The sequence below is a fragment of the Lagenorhynchus albirostris genome, chromosome 2, assembly GCF_949774975.1.
Source record: "Lagenorhynchus albirostris chromosome 2, mLagAlb1.1, whole genome shotgun sequence".
In the NCBI taxonomy this organism is placed as follows: Eukaryota; Metazoa; Chordata; class Mammalia; order Artiodactyla; family Delphinidae; genus Lagenorhynchus; species Lagenorhynchus albirostris.
The window spans coordinates 60711067-60736950 of NC_083096.1; the positions used below are offsets into that span (position 1 = coordinate 60711067).

Consider the following 25884-nt stretch of genomic DNA (forward strand, 5'->3'; position numbering starts at 1 on the left):
ACTTGAATGCTGGATGTATAAGAATAAACAGGAAAAATGTAAATAAATTTTAAAAAGCTGGAAAAGATAAATCTAAAGTAAATATAAGAAAAGAAATAATAAAAAGAAATCAATTATTGTAAAAGCAAGCACAATAAACAGTTATTGGACAAAACAAAAACAAAAGGAAATCAATTAAATAGAAAACAGACAACCAATAGTGAAAATCAATGAAACCAAAGCTGGTTCTTTTATTATAAAATATAACACATCACAAAAGTGCACATACATAGAAAACACACAGTGCAATGATTTACCAGTGAACACCTTGTAAGTACCACCTGATCAAGAAATAAAACACAACCAATACCCAGGGTTTCCCTCCACATCCTGTCCCTTCCCAATCATTAACCTCTCCGTCCCTCTCAAACCAATCACTATGCAAACTTTTATGCAAATAACGTCCTTGCTTTCATTATAGTTTTACCACCTAAGAATGTGTCTTTGAAGTCTAGAATTGAGTTTTACCTGTTTTTATTAAACTTCATATAATGATAACATAGTATGTATTCGATGTGTTTGCTTGCCATTCACATATCTTCTTTAGTTAAATGTTCAAATTTTTTTAACTGAGTTATCTTTGAAACTATCAATACAATTGATAAACCTCAAGCTAAACTGATAGAGATAAAGATACAAATAACCAACATCAGCAATGAAAAACTGGCATAACTGCAAGTGCTACAGACATTAAAAGAATAAGGAGATATTATTAAAAACCTTTTAGTAATTAATTTGACAACCTAATTTACATAAAGTGACTTATCCAGCTAGGTGTGTGGGAATATTCCAAAATAAACACTTGAAATGTCTTACCTTTCAAAAACCTTCAGAACTGTCCTTAGACCTGTGTTTATCCTGAAGTCATTTGAAAGAGAGGCTAAACATATCAATTTATCTCAAAAAACATCTTTTAAGTGCCTACGATGTACACTACCATTAAGGATTCATATTAAAGACATGGTCTTTTCTCATAGTCCTGCAATCTTCATTTGGCTCAGTGACTCCTGGAAAAACAAACATGAATAAGAGACAACACTAGATTTACTAAAGATCATAATGCTATCATTTATTGGAGGAAAAAAGCAAAAAAAAAAAAAAAAGAATTGTTTTGTGATACTTGGGGGAAAAAACCAGCTTACTTAACAGTAAAATTCTTTCACTGAAATGAGTTAGTAAAAAGAAAACAATCTTCACTGTATGAAACAGCATCTCAAGGTAGGAAAAGCAGCACACAAGAATATATTTTGCGATATGAAAATTTAGGTATGCCACCAGCAGCATTCAAAATTAGCTGAGTATCTATACAATTACAAAAATTGATGTTTTAACAAAGTGTTTTAAAAGCTCATCATACTAAAACAGGTACAACGTTCTGAACGCATATAAATTCCCCATGGGCTTTTGAGCATCCTTACCCTTAACTGCACAATCAGAATGTACAAAAGCAGTGAAAGATCAGAGGTTTTAATTTTTTTGTTTTCCTTGTTCCACATGGCAAAGTCAAGCAAAAATATTGAAAAAGGCAAAATAAGCACTTCTCATAGCACAAAGACCACAAGATTGCATGTAAACTATGGTTCCCCTTTAAGACATTACACAAGGTTCATCTGTACTTAATTAAGGCTCATTACTTCTTCTTGCAGTATGGTAGTTCAACAGGCAGAGGGCAACATTCTCTAACAAGTCTCAGTTTGGTCTCAAAGGATACCTCCCAAGGATCCACAAGGATATTAAGTCTACGCAGCCATTTATATCAGGGAACTTCTGTCCATGCTATGTCTGTTTTTTGGTGCTGTTTATTAAGTGTAGTGTCATTACTTTGTTGTGAATATCCACATCAGTAGTAATTGTTTATTATGATGCTGTGGACTGACCTTTCACTCCAAATAGCCATGTTCCTCCTGTCTAGTGAACACACTCTTCCCTGCTTTCAGCTCATCCCGTCTAGAGAAAATGTTTTGTACATTTCCAAGCCCATCGTCAGTTTATCAGCTCCTGCTAAGAAGCACATAATTTTATTCAGTCAATGTACATTAACAAAGGCTCTGATGGACCATGGGCTCTGCTCACAAGCTCTGTGGTGAGACCTCTGCCGGTGCTTTGTGAGGCCCTTTGTGAGGTCAAGGGACAGAAATTTGAGCCCTCAACAGCAAAGCTTAAGTGTACCAGGGGCTTAGGAGTGTCACCTATGCATTCAGGGTAGAACTAGAAATAACCGAAAAGCGGGACTAAACGCCCTATCTCAAGTAAACTGGAGGCAAGAACACTGCACGGCACTCTCCTCTTCACTTGACAAAAAATCCTCCAGATCTCAGAATTGCATAAAATTATGAATTAGAAGGTGCTTGAAAGTCACATGATTTAATCCCCCAACTTCTTAAATAGAAATTGCTAAAAAATTTAGACTTCTAAATGTAAATTCTTTTGTCAATCTTACCGAGAGCTACACAGATATCAATCAGTATTTAACTTCAGGTGAAGGTCTGTTCGCTTTCTTTAAAATGCTATCTGCAAGGAAGCTACGGCACATCTTCAAACTTATCTTAAAAATTTTGTCTTGGATTTTTAAAACCAAAAGAACAATGCCTGTAATCTAGCAACATGGCTCTATAAACCTTGAACACTGATTTCTGTCATTGTTGATCTGCTGAAAATGAAGTTGAAGGATGGGTTGTGGATTTTGAAGTATCTGGAATCCTACAGCAGACTCTAGTCAGAAGTTATCTAAGGAAAGAGACGAGAAGGCAAGACAGGTGTAGGCGGCCCCATAGAAAAAGGACTCCACAGCCACAGGGCTGCAGCTCCATTCCCTAATTCATTCCACCAAGTCTCATCACACGTGTTCCAACACATGTCACTCTCGTGGAGCTATCAAAAGCAGAAGCAGCCAAACCGGTATCCCCACACCCCTTTTGGTTTTTTTTAAGGTATGACCCACTTCTTAATTATCTTTTCTAACAGAAGTATCCAAAAGTAATTTTATTTAGAGGCATTTCATGATTGTATTTCCTGCTCCCTGAGCATGTACCGATTAGGGTGGAAGGCAGCACTCAGGTGGATAACCCACAGTCACCGTACAGGCGTGATATGCACAGGAGCTCCAAGCACTGAGACAGTGAAGCCGGTGAGAATGCTCAGCTGCGGAGAGTGGTCGGTCCTTCCCAAGGACAAGACGGCCCGTCTGTGGGAGGGAGGGAGAGCAGGAACCTCGGCCGGGTCTCAGCAGCAGTGGCTACAGGCACAGCCACGCGGAGGGGCTGGAGAGCCAGAGGTTCCCCTGAGCACATCGGGCAAAAGGGGAGACCTCTTAGACAGCGAGACAGGAGGAGATGGGAAGCAGCGAGTTAGTAAACAGACCCGCCCAGTCTCTCAGGGGTGGGGTGAAGGCAGAGAGGGCCAAGAGCACTGGAAGCCGGTTCTCCAAGTCTGGAGAGCAATGCTGCTCCCAACACAGCGGTCACAGGCAAACACGGCCAGGGAAGAGCGTGCAGGCCAGCGCTCCCACCCAGCGGTTGGAAGCACAGCCTTGCACGAACACATTCCTTGTCTACAAAACAGCTGCCTCAAGGGTTCCCTTCGTTCCAGAACGCAAGGATCTCTCCTTCACCCAGCAGTGAACGGGGTAGGATAGAAGGCAGGGGAGCAGGGAAACAGAGACCACAACCAACCACAGGACCTAAAACCCTAACTCTCCACTCGTCGTCTCACCCACGAGGTTGCTTTTAACCAGCACAGTTGCTTGGTAACAGCTTTCAGCATATTTGAAATGGATTTCTTACTCCTACAGGCCGGCAGACAAAAACAAGTAGGGAAGCAACCAAAGGGTAAGGCGGCAGAAGGAAAATTTCAGTCTGGAAGATCCTGGAAGGCGGGATCACCCACAAGCTGCCGAGGTGTCCGGACTGGAGCTGTCTGAACAAACTGGCCACAGGCCTCCAGAGATAAGGCAAAGCATGAGCTTTCACGCAAGAGCTAGCGCCCTCGGCTGGTGAGATCTGGTACAGACCCCTTACCCGCTCTGAGGCTCTCTAATAATGGAGACAAGCCTGCGAGCCTGGCAAAGTGATTGTGAATATTCAACAAGATAGTGCATGGCAGCCTACAGTGCCGGACACATGCTACCAAATAAGCTTTTTCAGATAAATTAACGGCCAGAGATAGTCACCCTATCACCTTCGATGGTCATCCATTATTTCCGGGATTAAATAATAATACCCACCTTTGACGGAGATATCATTTACCTATGCTGGGCCCCATGCTAAGCACTTGACACATTTCTCATTGACATCCTGTGATGATCCAGCAGGAATCATTATCCCCATTATTTTTAAACAGATGAGCGATGTGAGGACGAGAGGTTAAGGAGCTTGTTCAACATGACCCTAGCAGGTGATTGAACCACAACTCACACCCAGACGTGTTTCATAGCCCACGTTCACCACCACTACATTACACAGGCCTGGTGACATCTTAACCTCATGTCTCACAAAGTCAAGTCCAGCCTCTGAAAAGGGCCCAGAGGGGTCAGCCTTTTAGGTGTATTACTCCAGGCTATTTGAAGCTCATAGTGACCAGGCTAGCCTCACATCAGCTCTAAAGAGAAGACGACTTCTGATCGCCTTCACAGAGCCCTTCTGAGATCTGAGCTGTCTCCTGGAAACCTGGCCTGTGAACGAACCCCACACAAGCCAGATGGTAGCATATACTTTCCACTCCTGGCTGAAGGTAGGTTAGGGGCCTCAGCAGAAGACAGGATGCCCTCAACAGCCTAGAAAAGGACCCAGGAACATTGGCTCCACACTCTGGCCCCGTCAGGCCTGTTCATACCTCCCCAGTTCAGAAGAAAAGCCTCACCGGTCTGAGGTCTTGGCCGCAGCAGGAAAATGAATTCAGCAATCAGCCAGCCACAAGCAAGGAGACAAGCAGTGGACCACTGCCTTTGGTTTGGAGATTCCCAGAGCAAGAGCCTGAGTGGACCGGCCAACCTGGGAGAAGAGAAAGGCAAACCCAAACAGACTTCTCCTCTGGAGGTGACTTTGGAGGTCCTGTAATGCCAAGAACTCCAACGATCAAGATAGGGCATTCTGATGGTCAGGCCTCAAGGAGGAGCGAAAGGGCACAAAAGGCCTGATGGAGATCCTACAGAGCCAAGAGGAAGCTTCCCAAAGGGAGACTGAGCAGGAGAAGATACAATGACGTAGAGAGCTTGCAACCAGAAAAGGCACAGGCCTGGCTGATGAAAACAGGGAAAACAGTTACAGGAGGTAACACCAGAGCCACCCTGGCAAAACGCGGTGTCATGAAGGGGACAGAAGCTGGGGCACCCAGGCTTGGGGCTCAGTTCTGCCATCGACTGTGGCTCTGGGCAGATCTCGTAACTTCTCTGAGCCTTGATTTCCTTGAATGCCTAGTGGGATAACAATCCCTGCTTCATCACAAGGCTCCTACAAGGACTAGACAAGATCAGGGACATGAAAGCACTTCATCTGTGGCCAGACATCAAGTTGCAATATGGCCACCCCGCTGCCCCTGGTGTCTTCTCCCACCGTTTCCAGGACAGGCTCCACTGCAAACGCTGGGACTGCTTAAAGGTCACTGGGCAGGCGTGCCTACTTCCTGCTGCCTCCACAGCAGGGCTCTGTCTTCCCACCTACTCTCCCCTGGCCCCGTTTGAGGAGAGAATGGAAAACAAAATCATTTTAAAAGCAAACATTTATAAATAATGGGGGGAAAAAATACAGCAGAGAGCAGCAACATTTTTCACCTCCTACCAGGTCTTGTCCAAAAGGAAGCAGTGTTTGCTGCTGCTGCGTTGTTCTCTCTCAGTCTCGTTCCAAGAGGTCAAGAGTAAAGATATGTGGCGGGGAGAAAGAAAAACCCAAGAGAAAAAAAGTGTGCACTGAATGTTAGAAAATACATTCTATGGGCAGGTGTGGAATCAGAACAGCAAAAGAGCCATGGCTCAGGTCTAAAAACAACACACATCACCAAAAAGTGCTCCTTTTCTACTTCAGTCCACGGCCAGACTCGCCACGGGCTTGTGTGCAGCTGTCAGGAGGGCAGAAGCACTTGTTCCCAGACACCAGAGTAGAAGCGTGTCCACGCTGTGTGGGGCAGGGATGACGGATGCCACGCTGAGGAACAAGTCTACGAAGTCCTTGTAGAACCCCAAACTCTATCCCTTCCTGTTGCACCCCTGTGACGCCAACAGGGCGGCCTGTTGCCAGCTGGGAATCACTGGCTCCCAAGGCTTATCTGCTGCTGCTTAACAAGGTTTTTATTTACGAGAACTCAGTGGAACACCATGCAAAGGTGCATGAGGAAGATTCCACTCCATCAGATACAGAACCCACCTCTCATATCGTGCTACAGACATTTGCATTTGGGAACACACCGTTGCCTCCAAAAGCAACCCTCAGGTGTTCAGAATGCAAGCAGCATGTCGCTGCAAGATCAAAGGCACATGTCTGTGAGACAGAGATTTAGAAGATATTTACAACACGGTCCACGAGCTTCCATCCACCATGCCTTCCAAAGCTTTGCAAAACCGGCCATGTGTTATGCAAGACATACAGCAAAACACTTCTTCACAGCGTTCCTAGGAAGAAAAAACACAAAGATAAATGGGAGATCATCACTCCAAAGGCTCCTGGAAGTGGTAAAGACCTTCCTTGAGATTTTCTGGGTACCCAGAGTAGCACGCTGCAGAGAAGAAAGCACCCAGACCATGGAGTCAGATCTACATGGCATCAAACCTCAGCTTCAACATCTACTACTAATATTATCCCGGGGAAGGGACTTGCCTTATTTGAGTATCAAATTCCTCATCTGTAAAAGGGCACATCCCCACTTACCCTGTAGACCAGTCTGGGAATTAGTGCACTGAACAGAGTAGGTATTTAATAAAGAATCGCTACCATGACCATCAGAGGAAAAGATAGGAAGAAAGTGGAAACTATCTAAAACCAAGAAATTAGTCAGGACTGTGTACTTTAATATCAACCATAATCACAGGATGCACCGGAAGCATTAAGTCAAATAGGCACTAGGGCCTTTCTCCTTTCTAAGCAGGCAGCAGAAACTTGCTAAGGGACATCTTGCAGGAGTTCCCTAGCACAGGGAGCTCTCTATAGGTACTGAGCACTTGCTACCCTGATGTATGAGCTCTATCCCAGGCACTTGCTCCTTGGAATTCAGTGTAGAGCGTGCAAGGAAAGAGTGAGGGCTCAGCAAATTACTATTCTATTCAAGCAGGCACATCCATCCCACCGCCGTATCTGGCCACGTTCTAGGGCTTCTCACCCCAGTTCTACTCCTTGTGTTCTCAGCTGCATTTGTGCCAAGGACACTGGAGGCACATGAGGGAGGGAGGGAGGGAGGGAGGGAGGGAGGGAACATGAGAGAATGTATTCGCATGAGCGGGCGCTGCATTTTGCTATCAAGGTAATTCTAGGACAGCATTAATTTTTTTTTTTTTTTTTTTTTTTGCAGTACGCGGGCCTCTCACAGTTGTGGCCTCTCCCGTTGCGGAGCACAGGCTCCGGACGTGCAGGCTCAGCAGCCATGGCTCACGGGCCCAGCCGCTCCGCGGCATGTGGGATCTTCCCGGACCGGGGCACGAACCCGCGTCCCCTGCATCGGCAGGCGGACTCTCAACCACTGCGCCACCAGGGAAGCCCTAGGACAGTATTTCTTAAGATACGTTCTGCACTGAAGTCCCAGCAGATGCTCTGCACAAGAAAGGGTTTTAGGGACAAATAAGATCCCTTGTGGCAGCTCACAATACACATATTAAAGGACCTGGAAAGCCTACTCACAAAGCCACCCAGCTGCCTTTAACGTGGTGGGCTGGTTAACTTCTCATCTAATCAGTCACTCGCCACCGTCTTCCGATCACTGTCAGCAACAGCCTCGGAAGGCCTAAGCTTGCTCTACCTCCTTCCCAGCTCTCGCACATGTCTCATTGCCTCAACACAGTTAAGGAAAAGCCTCTTTCTAGTTCACAGGTCATGAAAGAGAGGAATGGAAATTAAATGGTGACATGAGAACAGAGTCAGAGGCAAAGATCACTGAAAGTGCTAATTAAAGGAGGTTTGGAGGTCAGAAGCTCGGAGTGAGAAGGGGCCAGCCCAAGTCAGTTATCACGAGTCCTTTCAGGCCGGGTGAGGGGGGCGGGGCGGGGGGGGCGGTCAAGTGAGCCGCTCAAGGTCACACTGCTAATTAGGAAACCCTGGTCCTCCAGAGTCCTGGCCCTGCCTACTTTCCCTTTATGAATTCTTTTCTGAAATGTTCCCGTCAGTGGGATAGTATAAGAAAACAAGCATGAACGCAGACCCCCTCCATCCCTCGCTCAGTGATACTAAGGTGATATTCACCTTTAGGAAAATCTCCTCAAACCTACAAGTTAAAAGAGTGATAATGAGCATATACATACTGTCTATCACAGCAGAATGTTCCCAGCGCCAGGAATCGGTAGGCCTGGGTCAATGCCCATCATTGGTTGTATTATGGGGTGGGGGGGGCATTACCTTACTAATCTATAAAATAGGTGTATAACATCTGCCTATTCGTCTCCAAGGATCTTCATAAAGATAAAATGGCATGAACTCTCTGAAAGCACCCTAAACTAAAAGGCCCCATGCAAACTATCATCATCTCCAAATGACAGACATTATAATCCTAAAGACAGTCTTACCTTGCGAATGGTATGTAGGAAAGGCTATACCTACAATGAAAAACAGACAAAAGATCAAGTCAAATGAAGGGAGTGGAAGATGACACAGTGGATTGGGTTTCGGAGCTGCAAGAGCACCTGCGGTGATGTATCCAGACCCCCTCCCTCCTCAGCGTGGAGGGCGTGTGCGCACACGCACGCATACACGCGCGCGCGCGTGGTGCCACGTGTATAACAGGGAAGGGGGTGTCCTCTGTAGCCAAAGTAGGAGGGCAGAAGGCCCGTATGGAGACAACTCTGTCACCTCAGCCTCACGGGGTTACTGCTTTAACCAAATGAGCCAGCAGCCTTACCTACAACAGGCAGATTCCAGACAGCCAGATAACCTAGAAGCCCTATGCTAAAGGAACATCAAATAAAATGCAGATCAGCTGTCCTCTAACACGTTACAAGTTCGCAACAGAATACAACTTCTACCCCGTTGGCATAAATTTTCTGCTCTGTGCCTAATAATTTTAAAAGAAGAGAAAAGAGAGCAGGAAAAGAAAAAGAAAACAAAAAACGCACTACCAACTGCCCTATGGATGAAAGTATACGCAAGCTATGATTCTTTAAGAACCCAAGCCCACAGATATCTTGGTGGTCCCAGTTAGCTCAGCCCCCTCGCCCAGAATGGAACCACAGAGGGGAGGAAGCTGGCCACGCCCCCAAAGACCAGGCCTGGGTGTCAGGCGGGCTGGAAGCCAATCAACTCTAAGAAGGCACATAGAGTTGGAACACATCAGGGTTGGAATAGGGCCATCTGACTGTGCACATATGAACGCTGAACCTTTAAAAAATGGCGTCAGAATCAGTCTATATGCAAAGAAAGGCATGTGTACGTAGGGATTAATTTCTGCCCCGAGGAGAAAACCAAAATATAAACATAAGCCATCACACCAGGCCCCTTCAGTACCCACTACCACACCGTATGTGTCACATTAAAATCAGGCCATCATTCTTCTCTGTAGCTGACTCTCACCACGTACAAAAGCTGACTTACTTGGAATAAATTCCAAAGGGCATTTTGAAAGTACATTTATTCAAAAGTCCAAAATTACTAAAAGGAAGGATGGGTGTTAAGCTTGCAGTCTCAAGATGCATTTCTATCAAATAAGACAACATTTGATCCTTGGAAGCTTTAAAACGTTCACAGTCTTCCTTTCTTCGCATTAGAGCCAACATTTTTTCCCAAAGTAGATCAAGTCACATTTTTATGAAACTGTTCTGGCAGATATCATCCCTTGATAAACCGTGAACATATTATAGAAACGTCTCAGAAGTTATTGATTCCATACGTGCCACCACCCCCGTACTTTGACGTTGGACAGGTTTGAAATGGCCATGAAGCTACAGCCCCATCCATGGTTCTGAATGATAATGTCTCCAGTGGTCCTCTCACTATGCTTGGCCCCTAGGGCACAACTCCCTGGTTTTGCTACGGGGCACAGCCACACGGTTTTCCATTGCGTCAGTCACTGCTACTCATCTGCCGCTGACAATTCACTCTTTGTCCTTCTGTTAAATGATTCATCCCACCACAAATGTAACACTCACGATTTTCCTCACCAGTTTCCTTTTTCTTTAATGCCTGTTTAACTCACAAGTCTCTTTTTACCAGCCCCTACACAACTTCATTGTCCTTGCCCTTACTAGACGTGAGTGGTTGAATAACGTTTGTAACATCTCAAAATCAACCCTGAGCCCAGCAAAAATGCCACAGTGGGCAAAGAGCCTCCCACGACCACTCAAGGCCACTAACGCCACCTACTGGCGGTGGGCTGAGTCGACAGGCTTTGGTGCTCTGCGACGTGATTTGACTTGCATCATTAAGGATTCTGAAGTCGAAAAGCTTCTGTTTTCCCAATCCTCCTACCCACACCATGTGGGATTTTATCTCCTTCAGCTGCGTTAGTCAGAGATCGATGTGGGAAGGGACTGTCGAAAAGGTTACTTACCACGTCAGGGCCAGAGACTGCAAAATGCAGAAGATGAGAGCAAGCCCTCTGTTGTGCCACTGGAAGAAAAATGATACGGTTACAGGTACGTGTGTGACAAGAGGCACACACCAAAAAGGTTAAGGAAAATTAAAATACACACTTACCCAAAAGGCAGAACACAGGGTAAGCGTAATGCACAACTAGAGAGAGAAAGGAAACTTTATTTAATGAATACAATGACAATGATAACAGGGAGGGGAAGAAACTGTAAAGACATCATTCTCGACAAACTTACAACAACACATCAAACTGCAGTAATCAGATTCTGTGGTTATCACAGCAACCAAATGCATCCTTCATTTCAAAGCACTGAAGCTACGCGAGCACCCGTCTTCGGCAGAGGAGTTCAAATCCCAGCGAAATGAAACTGGGCAATAAGGATTCATGTAGATTAAAAAGAGAAGGATCCTCTTCTACTTTCAAATTTTCCCAAAATCTCTGCCCAGCAAACACAAGCACATTTCTGGTCCACCCATCCATCCATCCTTCCATTCCAACATATACTAAAGTAGGTTAAACACACACCTCTTTAACTCCTGCCAAACACTAGTGTCTGGAGGGGAAAGGGCATGTGAGGACAAAGGTTAACACTAGATGTCAATCTCACAGCCAGAGAGTCAATTATTTGTTTACACGTCACCTAACACTGTCCCTGAGTCCTTTCTTAGTAAGTTCTTTTTGCAAGAGACTTATCCAGGCCATCTACATCCAGGGATGGCCAAAAACAATGAGTGGTCCAGCTGTCAGTCATGCCTGTCCTCTCCATCCTGCTGTATCAGTAACCACTCAATAAATATGACCGAAATAATTTCTTGGTGTCCAGCATGGTGCCCAATGCTCTGAAAGGACACAAAACAGGAGCAAGTGTGGCCACGGCCTTAGAGAACTTACCCACCTGAACAAATGAGATGGACACAAATGAAACTACAAAGTATGTTGCTCAAGGTCTGGACATTGCAATACTGATAACTGTAACAGCAGTCCAGAGGACGTGGTCTGGAATGATGGGATGGTCCCATGGAAGGAAAGGGCCCAAGGAAGGGAGAGGCATTCTGGGTTAATGGGACAGGAAGATAGGACAAGACTGAAGACACTGTGGTGAGAGCAGGGAACGGGGGTGCTGGGCCATGAGGAAACCACACCTGCTTCAGGAAAACTGACAAAAGCGAACAGGATCCCAAAGTCAGAGAATGACAAGGGGAAAAACAGCCCATGCTAGGAGACTGGACACCTACTTGAGAGAATGAACCCTGTGTTCCCCAGTTATTCCCTCTAAGCTTTCCTTGTATGTGGCATCACCCACCACCAGGAGGGTGTCAGAGCCCTCTTATTACCACATGAGTTTGCCAAATTTAAGAAGCAACACCTTCTGGAGGGGCTTTATAGAAATGGCAGCACCTTAACCCCAACTGAAACACAAGTCGGGGGAAGAGAGGAAAAATTATTAGATGAAGAATGCTCCCTTCTGCCACAGTGGTTACAGGCATCAGACAGTAAGTCAAGATGAAAGGGAAAAGGATAGAAGTCTTTAGGTTTAAGAGGAAAAAAATTGCCAACAGCAGAAACAAACACTCCTATTTTAGACATCCAGGGAACAGGCAGACCTTACCAGCACCATGATGGTTGCAATCAAACGCGTAGGCTCTATCATTCGCTTCAGCTGTTTCATTGGTCCCATGAGGAAGACAGTGCTAAGAGGCAAACACACACAAGCCGTTCAGACCGGAACAGAACCACACGAGGTAAACCAAGGTGCCTCCCCATCACCTCCCCCAGCTCACCTGCGGCAATAATAGCAGTAATAGTAGCTGACCCTTGAAAAGCTCCGACTGAGCTAGGCACTGTGCCTCAGGGCCTTTTGTGCCTTATTCTTATTTAGTCCATTAACAATTTATGAAGTTGATTATAGGAACAGTCATCATACTTATTTTGCAGACAAAGAAGCTTAAGTCCAGAAAGGACCTGTTACTTATCTAAGGCCACCCAACTAGAATGCGGTAGAGTGAGGATGTAGGTGCATGTAGGTCTGACTCCGGAGCCACGTCCATAACCACTAGGTTACAGGACCCCTCCCTTCCAGGTGCTGCCTTGCCTCCTTCACAACCTACCCATGGAAACAAACAAACCAAAGTGACTCCAGTAATCTAAAAAAGAAAAACCACATCTTACAGGCTTAGGTAGTTTATGTTAAAAGGTAGAGCATTTCATTTTCTTTTGTAATCTCCAATGGACAGTTCTAATGTTGATAGGAATATCATCTGTGATGCGTGGAACACTTGCTAAGTGTTAGATAGCGCGTACATGATCTCATTTCATCCCCTCAACAACTCTGTGAGTTCGGTATTATTACACTTATTTTAGAGCTGAGAAAATAAAAGCTCAGAAAGGTTAATTTACTTATCCAAGATCACACAGCTAAGCCCATAAAAGAGCTGGCATTCCAACCCACATCTATTGGATTCCCAAGCTCCAAAAGACAGCCCCAGCATGCCTTCTGTAGGGATGGAACTTGATAGGTGGCCAGTGAGAAAGAGTAAACACAAACGAAGCAGACACTCACGCCTAACACGGCAAGTGCCAGGGCCCGGTATAGGTCATGCTTCCCGACTCCTGACAGAAACGCCCCGTGTGGCATCACCCCAGGCGTAGCTGGTTTACAGCCAGCATTTAATACAAGCCAACCGGCAGATGACATTAGCTACTGAGTGTTCTAAAAACAAAACTTTGTTAAATAAGTCTACCTCTCTTTGAAGTGTCATTAAGCTTCCATTTGAACTCAAAGCTGCACTCCCAGGTCAAGTGTTTGCGCTGAGTGCACTCTTGAGCCTACGTTGAACAAGAAGCGATAGCCAAGGGTGGCCTTAAAAATTACATGCAGCATATATACAAAAATATAAAAGATTACAGGCAGAGCCACAAACTCCTAGACACACCCAGTAATAACAATTCGCTCCCTTTATTATCTCCCTGGGCAATGCTTCGAAAAGTTGGTCCCATTAGGATTTGCTAAATAGTTCTTTTGGACTAACCAACACACCCATATATTATGCTCAGTCTAGACTATACATTATAACCTATGCTGTCTGCCCAAAGCAAAACCCCCCAAAAGTTAGTATTTGAGAGAGCTCTGGAGGCAAGATTAGACATCTCCAAGGGCCAGCATTATACTATCATAAGAATTAATAAATTTAGAGATTATCATACTAAGTGAAGTAAGTCAAAGAAAGACAAATATCATATGATATCGCTCGTATGTGGAATCAAAAGAAAAAAATGATACAAATAAACTTAAAAAACAGAAACAGACTCACAGACTTTGAAAACAAACTTACGGTTAACAAAGGGGAAACATGGTGGGGAGAGAGAAATTAGGAGTTCGGGATCAACATATACATAGCACTATATGTAAAACAGATAATCAACAAGGACCTACTGTATAGCACAGGGAACTCTACTCAACATTCTGCAATAACCTATATGGGAAAAGTGTCTGAGAAAGAATAGGTATATGTGTATGTATAACTGAATCACTTAGCTGTACACCTAAAACTAACATAACACTGTAAACCAACTATACTCCAATATAAAATAAAAATTAAATTAAAAAAAACAACTTGAAAAAAAACAGAATTAATAAATTAAGTTTAAGCATGGCCAGTGCATTGCACTTAATCATTTGGTTCACATTTCCAGGCAGAAGAAGACCTAGGTTTGGGGACAATTAGGGACAAGTAAGACAGAAGTGCAGCCCTTGTCAAGTGGTAGACTTGTAACAAGTCAGTGTAATAAAATGCTATCTGTGTTGTTACATAAATATATATGGGATAGACAGAGCCCATATAAAGGAGGAGGTCATTGATTCTGGAGGGGAAAAGGGAATTAAGAGAAGTCTCATGGGAGAGGTGACTTCTGAGTCAGGTCTTGACAAATGAGCAAGTACCCATCAAAGGGGGGGCCCAGACGGGGCAGCATCCCAGGCACAGAAAACAGCCCAAGCAAAGCACAAGGATGTTTGGAGAAATCCAAGTTCAGCCTGGCTGAGGAGAACGACTCGAAGAGTCTGTCCTGTATGCATGCTGAGGGTTTTGGACTTCACCCGTTGAGAGGGAATGGGAAGCCACTAAGGGGGCTAAGCAAGGCTATAAATGAATGGCTCCACAGCTCTGTGGAAAATGGCCTGGCGAGGGTCCATAAAAGAGGCAGAGAAGACCACCAAGGAACTCCTGTAGTGAGCAGTGATAGAGACCAGAGCTAAAAGCAGCTCAGATATCACCTTCTACGGGAAGCCCTCCGGTCTCCCCAGGTCACGTCAGACCAGCTCACTTGCACTTCCCTGAGCATTGCTCTCCCCATACCCTATTATATTATCAGTTTATATGTCTGTCTGCCTGGCCAACCAGTGAGCTCCATCACAGCAGGAACCAAACCCTGCTCGTCCTTGAATCCTCAGAGCCCAGCACAGGGTGTGAGCATGTGAGTCAATCAGCAAGGGGCAGCAGCAGTAAGACTAGAGCAATGGAGAGGGCAGTGTGGTAAAATTTGAAGAAATCATTCAACTCTTCCGTGCCATATAAAATCACAATGGTAGTACAGTTCCTGCCTTCTCCAGTGGTACTTCAAGGATGAACTAAGATATAAAAATATGTTGAAGTTAAAAAAGAAAAAAAAATATATATATATATATATGTTGAAGTGATAGGGTATGAAAGTAATGTTTTGGGGGGTTTTTTTGTTGTTTTTTTGCGGTACATGGGCCTCTCACTGTTGTGGCCTCTCCCGTTGCGGAGCACAGGCTCCAGACATGCAGGCTCAGCGGCCATGGCTCACGGGCCCAGCCGCTCCGCGGCACGCGGGATCTTCCCGGACCGGGGCACGAACCCGTGTCCCCTGCATTGGCAGGCGGACTCTCAACCACTGCGCCACCAGGGAAGCCCAAAAGTGATGTATTTTAACTACTTCTTTTCTCTCCAAATCCTTAAAATTATGGAAGCATCCTCTTTCACCTCCCTCCAAACACAACGCACATCCATTTTCCCATCTAATAATTGGCTAAGGTTAGATTTTAAAAAACTGTTACCTCCCAAGAGATGCGATGTTGCCAAAGGTGTAAAACACTGCGAAGAGGTATAGTCCCTTCCTGGGCACCCAGAGCAGAAGAGTTCCCTGAAAGATAAGGCACAGAGTATCCGCACGTGCGGAACACCCCACCACAGCCACCGAACCAGGAGTGCACAGAGGAACCTTTTCCCCTCCGCGCCCCCCTTACCTCCCTCACCACTTCCCTTTCCTCCCCCTCCTCTTATCCATGCATTTCAGTGAAGAGCAGAAGAGAAAAGGAGGTAGATGAAAGTGGAAAGATAGCGGGAAGGAACGCAGGGGGAAAAGATGGCGGAGGGGTGGGCGGTCTTACCAGCAGTGAGCAGAGAATTCCTGCAGCAAAACAGGCAATGAAGCCTTTTATTCTGGTGCTCGAGCTTAATGAAGCTGCCTCCACAACCTGAAATATTTAAAAAACTAATTACATACATGTATATGCATATATAATCATCACATACTTAAATTTAGAATTTGTACAGAGAAAGGCAGCAACACAGAATCCTAGTTGTGCATAGCTACAGGAGCCCTCATGATCACTGAATCCGGCCATGAATCTCTTCTCCAGCAGCTGATTAGAGGCTACCGATCCTCTGGTTGGACATCTCCAGAGGTGGAAACTCTGTCTCAAGCACAATGCACTTCACAAACAGTGAAGTGGATTGAAGAGATGGGCTGGTGGGACCCGAGCTGTGTCCCACAGCTATGCTGTGTCTCATCCAGGAGCCCAAAGTTCACGAACCGGTTCGAATTGCCTATGACAGGCCTCGGGGTCGTCCCGTGTCCAAGAAGAAGAAACGCCAGGACTTTAATTTCGCCCAGCAGAAACTGACCGACAAGAACCTGGGGGTCCAGATGCTACAGAAGATGGGCTGGAAGGAGGGCCACGGCCTGGGCTCCTGTGGGAAGGGCATCAGGGAGCCCGTCAGCGTGGGAACTGCCTCGGAAGGGGAGGGGTTGGGTGCCGACAGGCAGGAGCACAAAGAAGACACGTTTGACGTGTTCCGTCAGAGGATGATGCAGATGTACAGACACAAACGGGCCAACAAATAGTTCCAGGGTCTCTTCCATGAGGACGACAGGCATCCGGAAAGCGCTAACTCACCACTTTGGGTGCCTACTGTCTCTGCCTTGTTTCCATCACTGGAAATCATATAGAGAAATTTAGCATTTTTGGTTCTTGGTAAAATCTGTGGCACAAACGGAAGTCCCTTAACTTTATCCTGACAATGTATAGGTATTATCTACTTTCCTACTCCATAATGAACTGCAAAATCGTCCATGGAAATTTAAAGATAACTTCTGGTTTCTTACTCCGTAGGGAATTATAAAATTATCCAACAGATGCTATTGAGTTCGAAAGAGGAGTTAAAGAAAACTGTGGAAAAATAGTGAATGGAATGATCACTGGGTTCTTTCTTTTGAGTGCACTGTTCTTTATATTACAAAATTTTTAAAGTTTTATTGCTTTAAAGATATGTGCCTTTGTAATAGATTTAGATCTTAGAAAAATTATATTTGAAAAACACATGCATTCCATTTTTCCTAAAGAGTGTTTATTATAAAAAAATCTATCTAGTGCTGTACTGTGTCATGTATGCTATATGTACTTTCTCTTGTTTTTACCACAAAATGATTTGACCATGTTTATGATGAAATCACGGTACTTAGAATAAGATACCGTTAAACCACAAGTCAAATTATGCCAAGGTTGACCTCAGAGACTGTTCCAGAATATTATCCTATGCATAAATGCTCCACCATGTTCTGTTTATTATAAGTAAAATCATCTTCAAATATCTTTGACATTAAGTAAGGACAAACATATTAGTATGGGATATTATGTAGCATGAGACAGTTATATTTCAATTTAGATGATTCAAATTCCATGAGAAGAATGGTCACTTATTACTGTTTTAATAATAGTAAAATATCTTTTTTTTTTTTTCGGTACGCGGGCCTCTCACTGCTGTGGCCTCTCCCGCTGCGGAGCACAGGCTCCGGACGCGCAGGCTCAGCGGCCATGGCTCACGGGCCCCGCCACTCCGCGGCATGTGGGATCTTCCTCGACCAGGGCACGAACCCACGTCCCCTGCATCGGCAGGCGGACTCCCAACCACCGCGCCACCAGGGAAGCCCAGTAAAATATCTTTTGATAACATTTCCACTCTCTCTGATGTGGAAAGATATTAGGTGTGTGAGTACAAATATGGCCATTTTCTCTTGGTCATTTATTAAATTATTTGTTGTTATATATGAAGTAGATATTCAAATACAGAAGCAGAATTAAAGGATCCAGGCCAACATAAAGAGCTGACAGAAACCATACATGTGAAAGAAAATACAGAAACCTGGAAACGCTGAAATCTAAAAAGGACCCATATTTAAGAAATTTTTGGCTATGCATATGTCAAAGACTGTTACGTCCAATTTTCTGCTGGTTTCACAGCTATTTAGAAGTGTATCATTTACTGTCCTTAGAATAAGATGTACTTTATTATAATCACCACTCCCCTTTAATTAATTTAATTAGTCTTACATTGTAAATGAGCTTGTTTCCTCAAATTTTAGGTAGATACAATTACTCAGTCTTTGAGTATAGCATGATTGTTTTTTAAAAACTGTAGTTGATTTACAATGTTGTGTTAGTTTCAGTTGTACAGCAAAGTGATTCAGTTATACGTGTACGTATTCTTTTTCAGATTCTTTTCCATTATAGGTTGTTATAAGATATTCACTATAGTTCCCTATCCTATACAGTAAGTCCTTGTTGTTTATCTATTTTATATATAGTAGTGTGTATCTGTTAATCCCAAACTCCTAATTTTATCCCTTCCTTCTCCCCCTTTCCCCTTTGGTAACCATAAATTTGTTTTCTATGTCTGAGTCTGTTTCTGTTTTGTAAATAAGTTCATTTGTATCACTTTTTTAGATTCCACATATAAGTGATATCATATATTTGTCTTTGATTACTTCATATGATAATCTCCACATCCATCCATATTGCTGCAAATGGCATTATTTCATTCACTTTTATGGCTAATATTCCATTATATATATTAATATGTATATTAATATATATATTCCATATAAAATGGAATATATGTGTGTGTATATATATATATATATACACACATACACCACATCTTCTTTATCCATTCCTCTGTCAATGGACACTTAGGTTACTTCCATATTTTGGCTATTGTAAATAGTGCTGCTATGAACATTGGGGTACATGTACCTTTTCAAACTACAGTTTTCATCTTTTCTGGATACATGCCCAGGAGTGGGATTGCTGGATCATATGATAACTGTATTTTTACTCTTAAAGGAACCTCCATACTGTTCTCCATAGTGGCTGCACCAATTTACACTCCCATCAACAGTGTAGGAAGGTTCCCTTTTCTCCATACCCTCTCCAATGTTTACTGTTTGTAGACTTTTTGATGATGGCCATTCACGCTCTAGGCACGTGGACTTCAGTAGTTGCAGCATGTGGGCTCAGCAGTTGCAGCACACAGGGCCTACAGCACACGGGCTTCAGTAGTTGTGGCATACAGGCTCAGTAGTTGTGGCCTGCGGGATCTAGAGCGCAGGCTCAGTAGTTGTGGCGCATGGGCTTAGTTGCTCTGCAGCATGTGGGATCTTCCTGGAGCAGGGCTCGAACCCATGTCCCCATGGACACGGCACCCCACGTCTGCAAGACAGCAGACCCTAGAGCAGCCTCAGCCTTTACGGCAGCCTAGGCAGGATAAGGACCACAACTGGAAAGCTGTGAGCTCCCCCAGGCAGGGCCCAGGGAAAGGGGAAAAGACAGGGGTGGCACTCGCGCAGTTGGATCCAAGGGGCACCGTCTCCTAAGTCAACCAGCCAGGTTTCAGGACTCACTGCTCCTGCTGGCCTTTCTGGGACCCGGGAGGGCTCAGGCTCTCATCCTAATCAGGACTCTCAGCCGAGTCTATTCACTCTTGGTGCAGAAGTTGTTCTTCAAGGTGCCGGCATCAGTCAAGTCACCCACATGTGAGACGGATCCTAGTTAAGTAATGACTGCCCTACTCATCCCTCTGTCACCACGCTTAATCCTTCCCAAGAGCAAAGTTCAGAGGAGGCTGAGATTTCCAGAAAAGCCCCACTAAAGCAAGGGAGCCTGTGAGTAACTCCTGAGGATTTCTTCCCCATGTCAAAGATGACAGTCAAGTGTCTGCACCAGAGACCTTCCTAGTCTGTCAACCTCATGCAGTGGTCACAGCTGCTCCAAGCTGCACAGGCAGCTGCCAGGGAGACCAAAGGCCTTTCCTCCTGCCCAGCCAAGGCAGGGCAGCCAGGCCCCCTGCATATTCATTCACCCAGGGCTCACCTCAAGTGGCCAGCACAGTCCCCATCTGGCAATGTGGTGACCACACGTGCCCCCAGCTGATGGAGGAAGGCAGTGGTGGCAGAGGTCCCCAGGGTCACTAAACCGGCAACTCCCTCAGCCTTGACTGCTCCCAGCTCAGGGGCCTATTCTCAACCCTGTCTCTAAACTTCCTGTCAAACTAGAAGCTGGAAGACCAGAGGTTTCCTCAGGCGTGGCAGGCTTCACTACAGCATGGCTTCCTCCCCACTCATGAGACAGGTATTCAGGGCAGGTGATCTGCCCCATATGTTCACACATATTGAAAGTGGGGCTCATCACACACACACAGCACTTGCAGAAACATATGGCAACATATGACCCTACACAGAATGGCACGCTCAGGATGGTGACACTCCGGGGGAGTAGGGTGTTAGGAGCTGACAGAGGGGCCACCTGGTCCCACGTTAGGAACCTCTCCCCCAAAATGAGCCCTGTGATGCTCTGTTACCAGTCTTCACTGGCACCCCAGACACTCGGGTTAGACCCCTTCTGACTCACCTGTTCAACCTCCCACAAGGACAGGAGAAAATCGAAAGCCACCACTCTTCCTACTCATGCAAGCACCGAAGAACTTACCTTGCCAAGGTGGAAAACTGAACAGAGCTACGTGGAAGAAGAAAATTGTGGTAGTGGGATTGGACTGGATTCAATCCAATGCTTGCCTGAGCATTACTTGGCATCAACAGAGACATTTTAAAAGATTCACCCGTTTGTTTGATTGATTGTTTTTTGCGGTACGCGGGCCTCTCACTGTTGTGGCCTCTCCCGCTGCGGAGCACAGGCTCCGGACGCGCAGGCTCAGCGGCCATGGCTCACGGGCCTAGCCGCTCCGCGGCATGTGGGATCCTCCCGGACCGGGGCACGAACCCGGGTCCCCTGCATCGGCAGGCGGACTCCCAACCACTGCGCCACCAGGGAAGCCCTCACCCATTTTTTTACAGGATAAGCCACAAGGTTAAGTATCAATTTGACATGGCCTTGGTATCTAGAGCACAAAACAGTCTCAACAGGACAGTGAGATGCCAGCTCTTGTAAAAATTAAAATCACTCGTGATAGGAAGCAGTTCTGGTTTCTGCTTTAAAAAGGAAAGTAACACGCTGGTTCTACATGTCTCTCAAGCTGACTCCCATCCAAATGTCACCCTATTTGCCAAAATGAGGGAGGGGGCGATAACTTTTCATCTACGTGGTTGCAAGTTCTCTCACTAAGTATGCTTAGTCACAGGCCAGAGGAAGATGTTGCTCCACTTCCAGCCGGATCCAGTGAAAGCTAAACACTTCTTTGTGCCAATGTGTGAAAATCAACTCCATTGATGTAAAATAACTCCTTAAATTCATGGTTTCTGGAAACTGTGCTAGCGCACTTTTGGGAAATTAGAGTAGCTGGAATAGCATCTGGATAGAATCTGTAGGCAAAGAGCTCACAGGCTGTCTGATGGGCAGTTATGCACAAGGGTCCCTTTGACTCTGGGATGTGGAGAGAAGAGGGGCTCTTGCCAAAAGAAGAAAAGCTGAGAACTGTTCGGGGAAACAGGGTTGGTAACAGGAAGAAGGTGAGAAAGGAACACTGCCTCATTCCTGTGCTTTCAAACCAGGTACAATTCAGACCCTCCGTGTCCCTGCAATCCTGTAGAGAAAACATAAAGCCCGTAGTTTCAGAAAGAAGCCCATAGAAACTGAATTGAAGATTGAAGGTGGATTTATGAAGACCAGGTATCAATCACAAAACTCATCAAGAGGCCATCTGTGATTAGACATCACCAGGCAAGTTTTATAATTCCCCAGTTTCATATGTAGGAGAAACAGAACTAGTCATATTTTTATTTTTTGCATTAAAAGAATAACAATTTTTTAACGTCTTTATTGGAATATAATTGCTTTACAGTGTTGTGTTAGTTTCTGCTGTATAACAAAGTGAATCAGCTACATGCATACGTGTAACCCCATATCCCCTCCCTCTTGTGTCTCCCTCCCACCCTCCCTATCCCACCCCTCTAGGTGGTTGCAAAGCACCCAGCTGACCTCCCTGTGCTATGCAGCTGCTTCCCACTAGCTAACAGGATAACAGTTTTTTAAAGCACTCACTTCTGGTGATGTCTGACTGTTTTTATAACTGAATGTGAAGAGACTTTAAGGCCACCAAGTCCAATATCCCCCACAAAACAGAAATTTCACCAGCATCCTCCAGCCTTGCCAGCCTCAAAACCATGGGAAATGTGAGACAATCAAGTCAGTACCAACATTTTCAAGGAGGCCCTGCCCTAATAAGTAAAAACTGAGCCAAAAACAACCCTGAGAGTGAATTCAGCTGGACACAAAATGCTTCCTGGTTAGTTGCGGACTCAGGAAGTGCCACACAATGATGTAAACAGGAATCTCACACTCAGAGAGAGGAAAGTGACAGCAGTGTTTTAGAACCAGACAGAAGCACCTAGTCTTTCTAAAATAGATTCTACATGCCTGAGCTTACAACTCTTTAAAGCCCTTCATTGTGTCCAACACAGGCATTCACTATTTTAGGTAAAAACTAACTCAGCATTTTATGTTTTCAATCTGCACTACATCATTCACTCCTGAGTGTCTGTCCACTTCATGATGATTTTCTAAATCAAAATATCTGCATCATCCCCGCTCCCCCCACAAGAGTCCACAGGAAGAGAAAGCAACGACCTCTTGAACCCCAGCTGCTCTAAAACCTTATTGACAGTCCGTGCAACAGAAAGCTTTAGATAAGCATGACTGTCAACCACATAAGTTTTCTTAGGCCCAGTCTGAGGTTTGGCTTATGAGTTCATACAAGAAGCCAGATATCAAAAAACGAGGAACTCATGAAATTATTAGCGAGCCTTGACCAATTAATAAAGGCAACAGATTTAAAAGAAGCCACAGGCTGTTTGGAAATGTCAAAAAAAAGTTAAACTCCAATTTCTAAAACACGCAATGTCTGTAGTGTTGCTTCTTCAAGTTGAAGATTCAGAGAGCAACTTTTAGGGTTCCGAGATTTCATGGTGGGCGTGGAGGTATCAGGGTCACACAAAAGTCAGAATAAAATCAACAACCGCAAAAGCGAGTGAAAGCAGCATGCTCAGATAGCCACTTGAGACACTGATGACAATCAGAGGAAAAACTTAGGCTCCAACTTGAAAGAAGCCATATTATCTTGTGCAAGAGCTTCATTTTACAGATGAGGAAACTGAGGCCCACGGAATATGCCAAAAAATAAAGAGAAATCTTATTTTATCATTCACGGAGAAAAAAAATAACAAAACTCTAAGCACTAGAAATAGGAAATAAACATCCTGTGTGGCTCTAGAAGATAGGGCATTAATGCCCAAGTTTCAGCTCGACCAAACCTTTCTAAAAAAACAAACAAGTGTGCAGGCGGCCTCATGAGGTCCTGGGCGCCTACAGAGTCTACGTGAAGTGTGTGCACAGAGAAACAAGATGTGGTCCCAGCCGTCCAGGAGTTCACGGTTTTCCTGGGGGTAGTTTACAGCAAGAGTGCGCACAAGGTCGGGTGCGAGTGTCACACCCCACAGCCTAAACTGGGCAGGAACGCAGCCGGGAGCACCTGGGCGCGGCCACCAGCCCCGCCTCGCGGTGGGCAGCGAGGAGGGGCGGTCACCCAGGCCCCCGGCGCAGGCGATCTACCCTAGAGGCCCCAGCCTAGCTCGGCCCTAAAGCCCTTTCCCTGGCCTGCAGGGATGGGGCCGCCGAACGGGAATATCCGCCCTCCCCTTCGCAGATGTTTCTAGGTTTTGCTCCAGCTCGGCCCTCCCTTTGTGGGGGGATGGGACGCGGAAGGCTGAAGGGTGCAGGACAAAAAAGTAAACAGGTGCCGACTGTCCTGTGCAGAGTGTCTGGGCCCTGGTACCTGAGGTGGGGAGTGGGGGGAGCGCGGGGGTCCGGAGCTCTGGAGAGGTGGGGGAAGGAGCAGGGGCAGAGCTGCTTTCCACGAAATCCTGGAAGTCCTGCTTGCCTTTCCTACCAGCCAGCAACAGGCGCCGGCGGAGCTGGGGGCGGGGCTCCGGTGTCACCCGGACCCCCGAGCCCCGGCGCGCTCCCAGGCCCCCCGCCGACCCTCCACCGAGGCGGGGGCGCAGCAGCCTCGGGGCGGAGAGGGCGCGGCCAGGCGGCTGGGCGCCGCGGCGCACTCACCTCTGACAGGCCGCCCCGGTCCTCGGTGTCCTGCCCGCTCAGCACCTTCTTCAGCTTGTCCATGGCGGGCCCGGTCCACCCCGGTTCCAGCCCCCGGCCAGCCGCCTGTTGCTCTGGCTGAGTCGCGGGCTCTTCCGAGTGCTCGGCCCCCGCCGCAGCCAACCACGGCGCGCCCCGCCCAGCTACCTGCCCACCTGGCGGCTGCCTGCGCAGGCGCCCGGCGATCCCGCACCCGCCTCTAGCCTGCGCCTAGCCCGCGTTTAAGGGCTGATTTTAGTCCGGGAAGGAGGGGCGGGCAGGAAGAGGTTTAAGGTCGACCGAGCGTGGCTAAACCTCAGTTCTGCGTCCGGCGCAGCGTTCCACACCCTAGCCGGCTCCCCTCCCTCCCGGGGCCCTCGCAGGTTCAGTCGACAAACGCGGAGTCCCTAGCACATGCGAGGCACTGCAGAAACAAAGACGGTGAAGCCTGGACCCCCCTCTCCCCGTATCCTACACTCCCTCTGGTGTGGTTGCAGACTTGTAAACAAATGCTGTGGGGAATCCGCGTTCTGATTGTAGTTATACTGGAAACAACTGTTTAAAAATCCCTTGAGGCCAACTGGAGCAAATTCAATCTCTAACAAGCTTTGTGGAAACATTAACAAGAAAAACACTACTGTAGTTCCAACTGAAAATGCATCGAGAGGAATGATTTGGGCAAAAACTTGAGAAACGGGTAGAACTTGGGTGAGGGAGTGGGGAAAGGTATACCAGATCGTTTTGTGTTTCTTGGATGGTTTGTTTTACTGACCTCAAACTGGACTCCAGCGCTAATGATTCTATGTTGGAGAATCCATGTAACCCCCAGGATGGTGCCAGAGACAGGACGTGGGCTCACATCTCAAACTGCTTGCTGGAGAATGTCTGGAATACTAACTTGGAGATTAAATAGGCTTAGAAAAAACAAATCCAAGAGAGGTTACCAGGAACAGCCACTAGAGAATCTTCCTGCACCCTCCTGCACCCCCATACACACACACACACACACACGCGCGCGCGCGCACAGGAGAATATTTATGAAAGAGTAGGAATCTGTGTCTGAATGGAGAGAATTTAGATGTTACCAAGAACTTGTTAGAAGGTATTATAAATCAACCAAGCAAAGGGATTTGCAAAGGACCCTATACAAGTCAGTCAAATGGCTGTAATTACACCCCTATGTGATTTCATCTTTATGGAAGGCAAATATGCTATGCTTTATAATTTTAATTTACACCTGAAATCTTGAATAACAAATGCCGGTGCTCTTGCCTGGGTGCTCTTTACCCTCTTGTTTCACTCAAGTAAATTCCTACACATCTTTCAAGGCTCTTGAAATATCAGCACAGAGTGGAAAGTCCATCCATAGTGGAGTTAGGAAGATCTGGGAGTTACAACTCTAACACCACCACATACTAGATGTGGGGTATTGAGTTACTTAACCTTTCTGGTCCTCAATTTTC

The 25884-nt window shown here is 45.9% G+C and overlaps 1 protein-coding gene across 1 annotated transcript; it reads right to left on the reverse strand.

The window, feature by feature from the left end:
• Positions 1-200: 200 nt before the first annotated feature.
• SFT2D2 (SFT2 domain containing 2) lies at positions 201-24624 on the reverse strand. Its single transcript, XM_060133706.1, has 8 exons — positions 24404-24624; positions 16166-16252; positions 15833-15918; positions 12365-12446; positions 10860-10895; positions 10714-10772; positions 8738-8767; positions 201-6640 (listed from the first exon to the last, which is right to left on the reverse strand). The coding sequence occupies exons 1-8, from the start codon at positions 24464-24466 to the stop codon at positions 6601-6603; spliced, it is 483 nt and encodes a 160-aa protein (XP_059989689.1). The 5' UTR covers positions 24467-24624; the 3' UTR covers positions 201-6600.
• Between the last annotated feature and the right edge of the window lie 1260 nt (positions 24625-25884).

Coding starts and splice junctions, on each gene's coding strand:
- SFT2D2 (XM_060133706.1), bottom strand. CDS start 24,466: ATGGACAAGCTGAAGAAGGTGCTGAGCGGGCAGGACACCGAGGACCGG. Junction 15,919..16,165: donor GAATTCTCTGCTCACTGCTG/GTAAGACCGCCC, acceptor CTTATCTTTCAG/GGAACTCTTCTGCTCTGGGT. Junction 12,447..15,832: donor AACATCGCATCTCTTGGGAG/GTAACAGTTTTT, acceptor TTTGCCTCTTAG/CACTGTCTTCCTCATGGGAC.